The sequence below is a fragment of the Nematolebias whitei genome, chromosome 11, assembly GCF_014905685.2.
Source record: "Nematolebias whitei isolate Nwh7 chromosome 11, NemWhi1, whole genome shotgun sequence".
In the NCBI taxonomy this organism is placed as follows: Eukaryota; Metazoa; Chordata; class Actinopteri; order Cyprinodontiformes; family Rivulidae; genus Nematolebias; species Nematolebias whitei.
In genome coordinates this window covers 24,714,830-24,730,711 of record NC_056508.1, presented here as the reverse complement: position 1 = coordinate 24,730,711, position 15,882 = coordinate 24,714,830, and the positions used below count along the sequence as shown (strand labels likewise).

The 15,882-nt window shown below is 42.1% G+C and overlaps 2 protein-coding genes across 2 annotated transcripts in view; one reads left to right on the top strand and one right to left on the bottom strand.

Annotated features, from left to right (window-relative positions):
- Positions 1-4,360, bottom strand: part of dnmt3bb.1 (DNA (cytosine-5-)-methyltransferase 3 beta, duplicate b.1) — a 77,813-nt gene extending 73,453 nt beyond the window's left edge. The window contains exon 1 of the mRNA XM_037684049.1: positions 4,329-4,360. The gene's annotated coding sequence lies outside the window, so the exon portion shown is untranslated. The remainder of the gene's footprint in view (positions 1-4,328) is intronic.
- Positions 4,361-9,579: 5,219 nt separating this feature from the next.
- Positions 9,580-15,882, top strand: part of commd7 (COMM domain containing 7) — a 22,380-nt gene continuing 16,077 nt past the window's right edge. Inside the window, exons 1-5 of the mRNA XM_037684048.1 lie at positions 9,580-9,742; positions 13,417-13,470; positions 13,604-13,706; positions 14,484-14,540; positions 14,712-14,749. Of these exons, the coding sequence (XP_037539976.1) occupies positions 9,662-9,742; positions 13,417-13,470; positions 13,604-13,706; positions 14,484-14,540; positions 14,712-14,749 (333 nt within the window). The 5' untranslated portion in view covers positions 9,580-9,661. The remainder of the gene's footprint in view (positions 9,743-13,416; positions 13,471-13,603; positions 13,707-14,483; positions 14,541-14,711; positions 14,750-15,882) is intronic.

The following is a 15,882-nucleotide window of genomic DNA, read 5'->3' as shown; positions in this document are numbered from 1 at the left end:
ATTTATATTTGAATGTGATGTTTTTATTTCAGGCTGAGACAGCTCTAAAAGACTAACTAGCTTTTTTGTGTAATAAAACATTTAAAAATAGTATTTTTTAAGCAGGGGCAGCACGGTGACACAGTTGGAAGAATATTGCCTCTCAACGAAAAGGTTGGCAGTTCAAATCCTGGCCCAGAACCTTTCTGTGTGGAGTTTGCATGTTCTCTCCGTGCATGCGTGGGTTTCCTCCAGGTACTCTGGTTTCCTCCCACAGACCAAAAACATGCATGTTAGGCAGACTGGTAACTCTAAATTGTCCCTAGCTGTGAGTGAGAGAGTGAATGGTTGTTTGTCTCGTTTGTCTCTATGTGTCCCTGTGATGGACTGGAGACTTGTCCAGGATGTCCCCCACCTCTCGCACACTGATGGCTGGACATGCACCAGTGACCCCCGCGACCTGAAAAGGAAGCAGCAGGTGAAGATAATGGATGGATGGATGGATGGATGGATGGATGGATGGATGGATGGATGGATGGATGGATTTTTAAGCAGTAAGGTGGTTTATTTTTCCCCTGAGGAACATGAATAGCCATAAAATTAAAGGCTTAAAATCATCTTATTCCAATGTTCTTATTCTATTATGGGGGTGGCTGTGGCAGAGTGGTTAGATCAGTCATCATCCAATGCAAGAGTTGGGGGTTCGAATCCACTAGCAGTCACATGCCGAAGTGTCCCTGGGCAAGACACTGAACCCCTCATTGCCTCTGATGTGTGTCCTATCGGTGTATGAATGTGATAAAGCTCTGATTATTCTCTTTAGAATGATTTATTCAATTAGCTTTGTACAGATCTAGTAGAGTGCTGTGTGAATGGGTAAATGAGGACACAGGTTGTAGTGTAGATCTTTGGATCTTCGAGTATCTTGAATAGATAGAAAGGTGCTATATAAGTACAGTCCATTTACAATTTAACATTCTTATTATATGTCTAATCAGGTGGTCAGTAGCTCAGAAGCACCACAGGGGACTGTACTCTCACCATTCCTTTTCACTCTTTACACCTCATATTTCCAGTATAAAACAGACTCCTGTCATTTGCAGAAATATTCAGATGACTGCAGTGGTCGGGTGTATCAGAGATGGACAAGACGCTGAGTACAGGGAACTGTACTTTGTGGCATGGTGTGGAAACAATCATCTCATCTTGAATATGAATAAAACAAAGGAGATGATTGTAGATTTCAGGAGAAACAGGAACAGGTCCAACCCTATTTCCATCATGGGAGAAGAAGTGGAGGTGGTGGAGAAGTATAAATACCTTGATGCTCACCTGGACAACAGACTGGAGTGGAAATGCAACAGTGAAACCGTCTACAAGAAGGGACAGAGCAGACTGTACTTCTTGAGGAAGCTGAAGTCCTTCAACGTTTGCAGCAAGATGCTGCATATCTTCTATCAGTCTGTTGTAGAGAGCGTTATCTCTTCTGCCATCATCTGCTGGGGGAGCAGCACCAGAGCAAGTGACTTCAAAAAGATCAACAAGCTCATAAAGAAGGCTGGCTCAGTTCTGGGGACTCTGGAGATGATTGTTCAAAGAGAGATTCTTCATAAAATGAAGAACATTAAAGACAACCCTCAGCATCCTCTTCATCAGACTGTCATACAACAACAAAGTGTCTTCACTTCAGTCAATGAGGATTTGGCAGAAGACTTTTGATGGTAATAACTGGAAAGTTATATCATGCCAGTGGCCTCAGGTTTGTGGGTTGCCTTTTATTAGAAGCTTCACAATTAGTCCTTCAGACCAGTTCTTGTCTGACCATATTAATTTAAAAAGATCTGTAAGGATCATTGTTGAGGTGTCTGGATCAGCCTTTAACATCTCTGTATGGATGTCATCAATGCCACAGGCTTTTCCATTCTTTAGGCTTTAATGGTAAGCCTGCCATATCTCTTCTTTTTTTGGACTGACATGTCAATGTTAAGGATACCCTCTGTTAGTGGTGGATCTGCAGGGTCACTTGGTTCTGGTCTATTGAGGACTACTTGGAAATGCTGGACCCATTGAGCTTCTTGTTCATGCTCTTTTGTTAATATCGTACCATCTTTGTCTTTCACTGGACCTATCTGGCTAGATTCATGCCTGAATCACCAATTCAGCAGCATCCAATCCAATCCAATCATAAGCATTCAATAAGCTCATCAGGAGAGCTGGCTCTGTTCTGGGAGTGGACCTGCAGTCTCTGACAGAGGTGTCTGAGCAGAGGATGCTGAGGAAACTGCTCCAGATCCCGAACAACACATCACACCCCCTGCATGACACACTGGACTCTTACAGCAGCACATTCAGTCGTTGACTGAGACCACCGAGGTGCTCCACAGGATGCCACAGGAAGTCCTTCCTCCCTGTGGCTATCAAACTTTTCAGCTCTTCCTGTTTCCTGTTCCTCTCAAACCCAGCCGGTGAAAGCAGATGGCCGCTTGTCTTGAGCCTGGTTCTACTAAATGTTTCTTCCTCGTGAGGGAGTTTTTCCTTTCCACTATCACCTTCATGCTTGCTCAAAATGAGAGTTTAGTGATGGAGTTAAAGTCAAAGTAGTCTGCTCCTCAGATAAATAGTGTTAAATTATTATTTTTTTATATATATAAATGTTTCTGTTCAGTGCCCTGAGTTGACTTCTGACGTCAACACATCGGTAAAACTGTCTTAATTATAACCTTTTTATGTTTTCCAATATGAGATAGTTGTTGCAGCCATTCTGAACTGAATTCACTTGACTTCACTTTATTAGTTCCTTGAAGGGCAATTCATTTACAGTAAGCAGTGGTGGTGATGACAGCCAGCACATTCATACAAACTTTAAACATGACAAAATTAATAACAACAGGGTAAAAAAGTACATTCAAAACAAGATTAAAATACATAAAAACCATGACTAAAAAAGAAGAAAAAAGAGTCAGACTGTAATAATTCAATAGCAATCCTAGGATAAGGCATTAAATCTATATTTTATGTAAAAAAAAAAAAACAACAACTGTGGGAATGAAAGTTTCTTTAATCTATTTGTTCTTCACCTACAGTAGGTCGGCCATATCTTCTGCCCAAAAGCAGATTGAACTGAGTGTGCAGAGGATGGGTGGAATCTGCTGAAATTCTGTTGGCTTTGGATACTGATCTGGACTTAAATAGGTCCATGATGTCATTCAATTGAATCCCTATAATTTTTCCGTCTTCTTTGATAATATCCTGTAAGCGTTTTTTTTTTTAAGTTCAGCAACCCAAACCAGCAGCGAAATGAAAACGTGAAGACGTTCAATAAAACAGCTATAAAACATTTTCATTAAAAATGCAATCAACATTTAAGCTCATCAACTTCCGGAGGAAATGCATCCTCCGGTGGGCTTTCCAGCAGATTCCATCAGCCTGGGACTCAAATGTCCATTTTTCCCATCATTATTGTATTCTTGCACCTCTTCCACTACCTGACCCTTAATAATAACAGGAGGGGAGAGTGACAGGATTGACTCCTAAAATGCAGCAGATATATTTTATGATTAGCCAATTCCCTGGACATTTTATTGAAATGTATCCAGTAGTTCATGAGTTATTTCGCTGACAGATAGAGAAGACTTCAAAGATGTAAGCGCAAAATTTGAAACAAAAAGTCTGACTCAACTTAGAGGAACATGTGATGGAGATCAATCTCAACTCCTATGCATATCAGAATTTAGCTCAGTGTCTGACAGAGTTACAGCCAAATGTGTTGTTTTTGTGGTCACTTGTACGGTGGCCCTAAGGTGTAAATGAACAACATTTGACAAAACACAACAAAAATAAGAAAAATCACAACAACATTAGACAATTGGCTGTGGTGGCCATCTTGAATTGGACATGCTCCAAAAATTAAACACGTGTTCTTTCATATCCAATAATTATTATCTACAAATTTCAATAGAGTTTATTCAGTGGTTCATGAGATATGTTGATAACAGACAGACACATTATCATCTAATCACCTTTTATAGCGGACTATAACTATTTAGAGTTTCGGGGAGGGGGGGTGGGGGTGTAACAACATGAGTTAACATGGTTGTAACATGAGTTATTAACTAATAAAACACCAGGGGAGGCACAGGAGGAAGTTCAGCCAGTCAACCGTCTGTACATGTTCAAATACCTGAGAAAAGCAGGAAACACAGGCACATACGCGCGCGCACGAGCCGTGCATCTTCAGCTCGCAGCAGCATGGCACCAAGAGAAGCAAACATCTCCTCATTGTTTAATCCAGACAAACAGAGCTGGACGGTCCAGGCGCGTGCGGGACCAGATGAACAAGACAAACTCACCGCGCACTTCTGCTCTGGGTCAGGGTTCGGAGCAGATCAACTTGGTCCCACGTGCACGGTGGAACAAGGAACCTTTCCCCCCGAACCTCGGTGCTCTGCGGCCAGACACGAGGGTCCGACAGCCGCGCACACCAAGTGTCCTGTCTGTGGAGAAGTTTGTTGCACGGCACGAGCAGGGCCGAGCGCTTCTGGACCTGTTTCCTCCCTGCGCGCGTCTGGACGCACAGACCCTGAACCGAACCGCAGCTCGACGCATGGAAAGTAGCTGCGCGCAGAAAGGCAGCAGGTCATTGGCTGCCCCCGGCTCTCCAAGGTGAGAAAGAAACTCCCACTTCTTCTTTCCAGAGAAAGAAAAAAAAAAGACAGGAGAAATAGTTCTGTGTAACTCCAGAAACACCCGGTCCAATTAATGATTCATTTATAACGTGTAGCGCACCATAAAACTCTCCCAGTAACATTATTATAACTGACGTCAAACCAGTCCAAGTCTGCTTTATGTACCAACAAAGTCCATGCTCAATAATCCAGATATACAATCCAACAAATTTCAGTCAGGTGACTGTCCATTTGAGCAGACTGAATATTGTTGGTCTGCTTTATATAGTTTCTTCAATAACTGAGGACCCTGACCCGGACCTGGACACTTCAAGATCCACTGCAGAGCCAGCACCATCTGAGCATCTACTGGTTCAAAAGGCCCATCTGGGACTGTTCCAGAGATTCCAAAAGACAAACCTCAGTTCTGCCTAATCTAAATGTCAATTATTAATAATTAATATAATTTTCATTCAGCTGGGTTTTGGGAGGAAGGCTCAAATTGACTGTCGAACCTCAGATTCATGAGGACTCGTGGACATCTTCACCCTTGGCTGATAAAGAGCTCATGGGAATTTGTCCACTCTTCTTTTGGCCTTGGAAAAAGGTTGCATATTCCTCAAGGCATTCTGTGAGAGTGCTGTGAAGTATTGGGTGCTGGGGTCACATTAGGGGCCGAGATGGGACCTGGGACCCGAAGGTCCTGGGTTCGATCCCCGGTCATTGCACATCTCATGGTGTCTCTGAGCAGGACATCCTAACCCCAGTTGCTCCCCGGGTGCTCTCCATAGCTGCCCACTGCTCCACCTGGTGGTGTATGGGTTTAAAGCAGAGAACATACAATGATGACAATACATAACACATTATGATTATGTGTCCGCATTCATCGGTGCAGCTGTGGTTGAGTGGTTAGAGAAGTTGTTCTCCAATGGGAGAGTTGGGGGTTTGATTCCACCAGCAGTCAAATGCTGAAGTGTCCCTGGGCAAGACACTGAACCCCTCATTCCCTCTGATGTGTGTCCCATCAGTGTATGAATGTGATCTAAAAAAAATAGCACTGATTAGTCTTTGTAGAATGATTTGTTTGATTAGTCTTTGTATAGATCTAGTAAAGTGCAATGAATGTGTGTGTGGAGGTAAATGAGAGCACAGATGTTGTAAAGCGCCTTGAGTATCTTGATTAGATGAAGGTGCTATATAAGTACAGTCCATTTACCATTCTCCACACAAAGTTAAACATGTTCCTGGTGCAGGTTGGACCACACCTGTCCCTTGTCCCTTGTCTCTGGTCCTATTTGTAGTGTCCATGAACAGGATCTCAAGACACAACCAGGGAGAGGATGGGTCAGGTTTGGAACCTCAGGGCCTGAGCTCTTTTTGCAGATGTGTTGGTCACTCCAGACCACAAGTTTCAGCGTGCTCTAGGGCAGTTTCCATGCAAGTTTGAAGCAGCTGGGGTGAGAATCAGCTCCTCTACATCTGAGGTCATGGTCCTTAACCCAGTAAATGTAGAATGAGCTCACTCTGGGTCCAGGGTATTGGCGTCAGAAGCTTTTTTTTCCTTTCATTCAACCTTTATTAAAACAGATAAGCCACATTGAGCCTCAAAGACTCATTTACAAGTGAGACCTGTTTAGACAGACACTAAAAAGTGGTGAAAAATGACACATAGGGTTTGGAGACAAAAACTTCCTAACACGCTTTTAACCTCTGTTTGAAGGTCAACAGTGTGATACTGAAAAATAATCTCGCACACGAGCACATGATGATGCTGACATTGCGCGGGGGGGGAGACACAAGGGCGGTAAGCAGCCAGACACAACACACAGAGGCACTGCAGAGTTCAGTTGAAATCACTCAGTTCAAATAGTTCCCTCTGGAGAGATCTGTGCACACTCCGGGGGTGCCGAGGACGACAAGAGACGAATTCTTAGTCCTGAACTGATGACAGAATGTTTATGCAGCTGGGCTCTTCTGAAAAGTCCATGGAAATTCCTCAGTAGGAGGGACGGGAAGGGTTAGAGCATCAGGTTTACAAAACTTCCAGGTGAGTTGAGGTCAGATGATCTGTTGAGGCCAGTCAGGGATCCGAATTCAGATAAACACGATTGTTTTGGGGACAGGCATAACTTTAATGACATCTACCTTGAGTCTGTGTCGGTCCACTCGGATTCGAAACTTCCAATTAAATGACCATACCAATGGAACGTGCCTGAGAATAATCCCCGAGATCTGATCCATTCTGCCAAAAGTCTGGGTGCTCGAGGCACGAACCAAGCCATCATATAAGGCAGGCAGCCTGACCAGGTCCAGATTTGCTGCTAACGACTTCCTTGTTTGTTGATAGACCAGGAACTAGCTGAATCCAACAAATAGGAACTAGTTATCATAAATCCAATTTTAAATGTGTCCTTAAAATCCACAGATGACAGCAGAGATAGACACGTCATCATGTCTTCAAAGTTGATAAGATATCCAGGTGCATGCATGCCAACAGGGCAAATTGGCTCACCTAAAGACGGTCTTCTCTTCAAAGAAATGTTATCAGTTGTGTTTGTGTTGAGGGACCAACTGATCAAATCCAAGTCCATAGTTATGATTCAGAAGATTAGTAGAAGAGAGGCTCTAAAGCAATTTCACAGACAGGACAGAGCAACAGCAAAGCGGAGAGGGAGAGGAGGAGACGTCCGCTCTTGAGAAGAGCAAGTGTTGAATGGGGTGGGGGATACATTGGTGGGGGGATCTGGGGATCCTCCTCCAGAAAAATGAATAAAGTAGAAGCAATTTCCTGCATTCTGGTGTATTTTAACGGGTTGTTAAACATCTATACATTTACCTACATACCAGGAAGTAAACACTTGATTCAATAATTATTTTAGAGACAGATTCCTCGTTCAACTAGTCCATTTCTGCATCATCCTGTTTTTAAACTTACTCCACAGACTAAGATAATGAAATTAATGTGACACAATTTATCACAAAGGGGTGGACTTCACTTTTATTTTGTTAACTTTTTATTTAGTTTAATTTAAACAACATGCCATTGTACTAAGCACTGGTGACACTCAACTGCATGTTTAACATGAGAATATTAACTTTACACCATGAACAGGCGACATTTTAACAACCACCAACAGTGAATTTAGTGGGGCTTTTTACTTTTTTTCTAATTTAGTGATAGACCTACTCACAACAACAACATAAAATGACATGACATCATGCAGCCTTCACAACACTAAATTACACTGTGCTGATAGGTGATGCAAAAAAACACCTTTTTAGTCAGTTTTGTCTACCTGCAAGTAATTATTATAACAAAATAAATTTACAGGTTCCTTTCTACTTTGGTGCCACCACAATTTCTGCACTTCATAACTTTTAAGTTTCACTTAAATAACTTTTAAGTTATGAAATGGTAACTTTTTACCAACTTAACTTTTTTTGTATATTTTTTAAATGTGAGTGGGGGACATCCTATCCTTCTCTTCATACATGTGAAAAGGGAAAAGACGAAAGATGAAGAACATGCAAACTCCACACAGAAAAGCCCCCTGGCCGATACGCAATCCGGCGACCTTCTGGCTGAGAGGCGGCAGCTCTACCACCTGTGCCACCGTGCTGCCCCGGGGACATGTCCCTTTCACATATAATTAATGCAACGCCTATGATTGACACAGTTGCTCTGTGGAGAGTTGTCCTGCTGCTCAGAGCGGTGTCTGATTTTAACCTTCAACAGACCACCTGTCTCATCAACAGGAACACATGTAAAAAGTGACGTGACATCAAAAGATACCAAAGTTTCATCTGTCTCCATGATGACGTCCTTCACTTTATCCACAAAGTTCATGGTGTTTTGTGTGTGATGTTCTGAGCTGCCAACTAAAGTTCATCCTAAAGATCCAGTCTTGCTTTGTTGATACTGATCTCCAACATATTCTGAGAGCTTACCAACAACATGAGATCTTGATCTAAAATCAATGCCAATTATTATTATTAAAGATAACTCTGTTAATAAAATAACTCATGGACCACTGGACAATTTTTAAATAAAACTTTCAACGATTCACTGTAATACATGTTTGCAAATCCAATTCAAGATGGCTGCCACAACCTTTTTATCGTTATTTGCAAATATACAGTTTATAATACAATGTCTGCATTAAGAGAAAATAAAAATTGTACGTATCAAGATATGAATCTAAACAAAAACAATATAAACACAAGAAACTGAACATAGGAATGAATGCTGGGGGGGTCTTGTGGTTCGAACAATACATTCACTGCAGTAAATCTCAGTGGTTTTTAGTGCCTTTTTTTTATCAGTCTTTAATTTTCTGAATACAACACTTGACCTCACTGTAAAAAACAGCAAAGCTTGGCTTCCTTCCAGAGTATTTTCTACAATGAAGAAGGGTTTTAACAAATGGACAGTACCAAAACAGGTGGAGAACAGTTTCAGGACATCCATCACAAAAACCACAGTTAATATCCATTTCTTTCTTGAATCTAGTTTTAATTTAAGACTTATAGCTGGGTAGATTTTATGGATAATTTTGTAGATTTCTTTAATCTTGTTTATAATCAAATATCTGTTCAGTAGAAGCCAGACCCTTTCCCACAATATCTCTTCAACAAACCTGTTCCAATGTATAAAAGCTGGTCGTGTTGTGATGTTCTTCTGAAATTGGGCTGTATAAGTTTATTAGGATGCCAACAGACCTCAACACAAACACACATCACTCCGAGCTAAAACTTGTTGTGGTAGTAGCTGAGAGTCTTTCAAACACACACTCTAAGCGTAACATGATATTATTCCACAGCTTTAACTCTAATCTCACATTAGTTGTGATCCCGGTCTGACGGCGGCGGGCAAAATGCATTCCATCGATAAACGCTAGGCCTTTAATCTTTCGCTGTCCGCGAGTCACGTGGTGCGCATGCGCGTTGCTGAACCCGGAACTGAGCTTCTAGAACTCAGCTGCGTTTTTATAAGCAAATGTTAAGTTCGGCTTGAAAATATGCAGCTTCACTTGGTTAAAGAGATTTTACCGGACTCTGTCAGCACCGACTTTCAGAACCTGAACAGGTTTAATGAGCAGGTAAACACAGATACGGTCATATTTTATTTTAACGGGATGTTTTCTGTCACTCAGGAGGTTTCAGTAAGTGAAAGAAAGGATGTGTCAGTTTTAGCTCCTCTCGTTAGTTTTGTTAGGAAACAGAGCAAGTCAAAGTAAATGACTGAATGGTTTAGTCATACTTTTGTACTTCCTCGTGACAAATCATGTTGAGCTGTCAGTGCTGCCTACACACTATAATTCAATTCAAATTAAATTCAAAAGTACTTTATTAATCCCAAAGGGAAATTCATTATTTTAACTCATCATCCTGGTTTCATTAAAGAGTTGTTCTAGATGCTGATGTCTGTGGGCAGGAAGGATCTCCTGTAGAGGTCTGTCTTAACAGCGGATCTGAAGAAGCCTCTGACTGAAGACACTGTTGTATGACAGTCTGATGAAGAGGATGCTATTTTTGATTTCACCTTGATTTAACCAGGCATAAACACTAAGAACATATTCTTATTTACAGTGCCAGCCTGGCAGCACCAACAGGTACTTGTAGGGTCAAGGGGAAGGGAAGTAAGTCAAAACCATGAAATATAGATGTCATTAACAAGCAAGGAAACACAAATTACATTAACAATAGTTCATTGTCAAAGTTAAACGACAACGTTACTAAGCATGAAAACATTTTCAAGTATCTATAAAAACGGCTTTTAAACTAAACTGAGACGAGTGAGGTCAGACCCAAAGTTTTTTAAAGTAGATTCCAGTCACAGAGGTCGTAGAGCCAATACGAAACTTGGTCTTTAGAGTTGTTAACCATAAATACTGAGAGGATCGGGTGTTAGACTTCGAAACTGGACCTAGTCTGTTACAATGAATGTAACAGATCTACTCCAACATGCAGACACCTTGAGCGGCAAAATTGTATAATTAATTCTAAATTGTAATATAATGATTAAAATAAGTTATGATTATAATATAATTATATGTATTATGTACATGTATTATACTGTATATCAAGTTCAAGTATCTTTGTCATTTGCGTCACATGGTACGAGGTGCCAAATTTGTGTACTCAAGGTCCCAGTTACATCTAAAAATAGCAAAAATATAAACTATAAAAAGAAACAGTAAATAAGGTTCTAAGATTTACATGAAGATATACACTAAACAAACTAAACGATACACTAAAAGATCTAAGATATACGCTAAACACTTATAATGTAAAACAATACGATGTATTAAACAGCAGCCCGAACATGAGTCTGTTGTGAGAAGATGGGTATGAATGAATACAGCAGCATGAGTTAAGCCCCCAGTATACTCCCGCGTACATCCATACGCGGAGGTACGCGCGTACCCCCGCAGGGTATGTCCGTGCAAAGCTCAATTTTTACGTACGTGGTGTCGCACAATAAACTGCTCAGCGACGGACTGTTTTGTATGCGACACCAATGTATTTAATTTCCCTTCTTCATCCCTGATCTGGCCTTTTCTTTTGTTATTTTGCCAAGAGGCAAGTGATCTCTTCCTCCTTTGTTGATGCCATGACTGAAATTGTGAGAAATTAACAAATTTGTCACGAGCAAATTAAAATCAGGTCCAGCGTGGCTGCGGGAGGGTCTGAAGATTTCCTGTTGGGCTGCGCTGATGTGTGGGCTGCAGGACCAGTGCTCCCTGTTTTTTTTTTATTTTTTAGAACTTTTTATTAACAACATATAAACACAGAACACTGCTGCGGCTAGGGGCTGCCAGCTCTTGGTTTTTTTTTTGTTTTTTTTTACCTGTCAATCAATCCAGTAGGCGTGTCAGCAAATGACCAATCGGCGACCTCAATTTGTCCCGAAGGTAATCACCCCTTGTCTGCGAAGCTGCTCTGCAGCCACTCAGGGTGTACTGGGGTGCACCAATTGCAGTTTTCTGTCCAATCACCGATTTCTAAAAAGTCTGACCTGCCGATTCTGATTTTGGCCGATACAATTTTGTTTTATAAGCAACACTGTCAGGTGTTATAAGGTCACAATGCACCTTTAATTTTCCATTCTTATTTTGTTGAAAAACAGACCTTTGAACAATATCTTAGAACAATACAAACTTGTTTTAACTGACCATGAGGTAGCGCTCTGAAATATAAATGAAGTTCAGACAATTGTTGTTAAAACTAAAAAAAATTGGTAAAATCGGTTTCTCAAGCACGTATCGGCCGATTTTAGAGTTCCCAAAATTAAGGAAATCGGGACTGATTTATCGGCCGGCCGATTTATCGGTGCATCCCTAGGGTGTACGCTCGAGCACGAAGTCTGAACCCTCTGCATACGTACACGCAAACGGACGGACGTGCAAACGGACAGATACAGATAAATTGCATATCACCAGTTAAAGTGTCATTACAGTGATTATTCTAGTTAGAGATTCATGAGTCTAACAGCCACAGGGTAGAAGCTGTTCCTCAGTCTAGTGGTTCTACACTTAATGCTCTACAACCTCCTTCCTGAGGGGATCAGGGCAAAAAGTATGTGCTGGGTGAGTGTGGTTCTTCATGATGCAGGGGGTCCTCTTCCTGCATCTGGAGGTGTAAATGTATGTGATGGTGGGGAGACTGACTCCAACAGTCTTCTGTGCAGCCTTCACCACTCTCTGCAAAGCTTTTCTTTCTGCAGCTGTGCAGCCTCCATGCCACATGTTGATACTGGAGCACAGGATGCTCTCCACTGCACACCTGTAGAAGGAGGTGAGGACTGAGCTTCTCAGACCAGCTCGTCTCAGCCGTCTGAGGAAGTAGAGTCTCTGATGAGCTTTCTTGATCAGGCTGGTGGTGTTGTTGCCCCAGCTGAGGTTGTCATTCACAAAAACATTGTGAAGCGTACAGCTCTAACTCACTCTAGATTTAGAAAAATATCCCCATGTTGATGTTTGAACTGTATAAAATGGAACAAGAACTGATGAAATGTTAGAGCTGCCATTATGCTCACCATGGTCAAAGTCAAAGTTTCTTTGTAATATGTGCCATGTGGTACATGTGGTGGACTGAAATTGTGTACACAGGGTCCCAGGTACATGGTAACCACACATCTGCGTCTGTTACTCCGTGACGTCAAGGTTTTGAGTGGCAGACTGAAAAGTAAGCCTCAGCAAACGGTCACTGTGTGAAAACAAATCTTTTCTCAGTCTTGAGTTCTCTTTATCTCTGAGCATCACACATATACAGTTGTCCCTCCCTACCTCGTGATTTTTTACTTATCGCAGTGCTTCAGTGTACGGATCCCCCATGATAAATGAGGGATTAGTGTATACCTTTGTTTCTGCTGTGGTTTGTCTGGTGGTGGCTTTAACTTATTTTATTGTTGGGTTTTCCTGTTTGTTTTTAACCTTGGTCAATGTTGCTGTTTTTAGATGTGCTATTTAAATAAAATTGACTGACATTGGTGTGATGTACATCACATCAAACCATGAATTGAGTCGTATTTAATCAAACTAAATTCAGAACCTTTTAAGAGTCCTGTCTTTTCAAGTTACACTTTGATACCTAGATCATCTTGATATCCTCAATGGTTCTGCTTTGATTTGTTTTGACCAACACATAACTTATAAGTTTTGTGAAATGTTTTTTTTTCTTCTCAAAACTCTATTAAATCCCATTTTGCAAACAGTACATTTTTCCAACAAGACTTCATTTATTCATCCTTTTTTAAATTTGTTTTGTGCAGCAATTTCCTCGTCTGGTTGAAATTCTGTTCCAGTTCCTTTTGGAGCCTAAAGAGGTGAGGTAGCTCAACTTGCCCCCAATTTTAATGTTAAATTAACTTTAGACTCAGCTTTGATAACCAAACCAATGTAAAACAATGCTTATCCCATTGTGTGCATTTGTAAATGAATGCATGTGTGTGTTTGTAGACGGAGAGATTCTTGCAGCAGCTCACTGAGTTTGCAGGAGAACATGGGATGAGCGCTGGGCTTCTTAGAAACCTGATGAAGAGTGTTCTCCTGGTGCCACAAGGTGGGAAAAATACATTGTTTAGTCACAAACACTCAGAGTTCACAGTGAGACAGCAACTGAGAATTTGACTATTTTTAACAATGTGTGGTTTTAAGTTGCCAACTTGTTTTCAGTTCACTTCATTGAGATTCTGGCTTTAGTTTCTTATGCACACACAGACATGGGTTAAAACATTATTGTTCCGTCTTCGCCTTCAGCGGCAGATAATCATTATAGTCCTAGCATTCCTTGAAAGGAATGCATATCGCCCACCAGTTTTCATGTCAACATTTTAGACTGATGTCATCTGATGCTGAAAAATAAGTTATAGCCATTTTGATCATCCATCCATTCATTATCTTTACCCACTTCTTGCTTTTCGGGTCGCAACGGTCACTGGTGCCCATCTCCAGCAGTCATTGTGCGAAAGACAGGGAAAACCCTGGCAGGTCTTCAGTCCATCACAGGGACACATAGAGACAAACGAGACAAACAACCATTCACTCTCTCACTCACAGCTAGGGACAATTTAGTTATCAATCAGTCTAACATGCATGTTTTTGGTCTGTGGGTGGAAACCGGAGTACCCGGAGAAAACCCACGCAATGCACGGAGAGAACATGCAAACTCCACCCAGAAAGTTGGTCAAAAAACTAAACACTTGCAGTTTTCATAAGTTTTTGTCACACTTCAGACTTTAATCTTGTTAAGGTTTGGTAAGTAAATATACCGGTAGTTGATATCTGCTGCAGTTGGTTGTATCTCTGACAATGGCTCTCTTGTCCTGTTTGTCCTCAGGGGCCCTGAAGAAAAACCTGACAGCGGAGCAGATCAGAGAGGACCTGGTCACATTAGGTACACATCCAAATTCCATAACAGTACTGACTAAGTGCTGCTTTCAGCTCACCTGTTATGATCAAGTCGTATCATGTTGAAAAGCTTTGAGTCTGATAACTTCCCACAGGTTTTCTTTTCACTCGTGATGCATTTATAAAACTAAAATAACCTTATGTGTCCATTTCTCAGGACTAAACGAAGATAAAGCAGCTTTCTTTTCACAACAGGTAATTTGATTTGGATTTGATTTTGCAACTTTACATGCAATGCATACATATTACAAAGTGCTTATGTTACTTGTTCTCTTCTATCTGGAGGCATTAGATAAAAAAGTTAATTAATTCCATCCATCTATCCATCCATTTTCTTCCGCTTATCTGGGGTCGGGTCGCGGGGGTAGCAGCCTAAGTAGGGAGGCCCAGACTTCCCTCTCCCCAGCCACTTGGTCCAGCTCCTCCGGGGGAATCCCGAGGCATTCCCAGGCCAGCTAAGAAACATAGTCCCTCCAGCACGTCCTGGATCTTCATCTGGGCCTCCTCCCGGTGGGACATGTCCAGAACACCTCACCAGGGAGGCGTCCAGGAGGCATCCTAAACAGATGCCCGAGCCACCTCAACCCTACCTCTAAGGGAGAGCCCAGACACCCTGCGGAGAAAACTCATTTTGGCCGCTTGTATCCAAGATCTCGTTCTTCCGGTCACAACCCAAAGCTCATGACCATAGATGAGGGTAGGAACGTAGATCGATAGGTAAATTGAGAGCTTCGCCTTTTGACTCAGCTCTCTCTTCACCACGACAGACCTGTACAGCGCCCGCTTCACTGCAGACGCCGCACCTATCCACCTATTGATCTCCCGTTCCATTTTTCCCTCATTCGTGAACAAGACCCCGAGATACTTGAACTCCTCCACTTGGGGCAGGAACTCCTCCCTGACCTTGAGAGGGCACTCTACCCTTTTCCGGCTCAAGACCATGGCCTCGGATTTGGAGGAACTGATCTTCATCCTGGCCGTGTCGCACTCGGCTGCGAACCGCTCCAGCGAAAGCTGTAGATCACAATTTGATGAAGCCAGTAGGACTCATCATCTGCAAAAAGCAGAGACGCAATCCTAAGGCCACCAAAACGGATCCCCTCAACACCTTGGCTGTGCCTAGAAATTCTGTCCATAAAAGTTATTAACAGAATCGTTGACAAAGGACAACCTTGGCGGAGTCCAACTCTCACCGGGAACAAGTCCGCCTTACTGCCGGCAATGCGGACCAGGCTCTGACACCGGTCATACAGGGACCTAACAGCCCGTATCAAAGGGCCTGGTACCCCATACTCCCAGAGTACCCCCCACAGGGTTCCCTGAGGGAC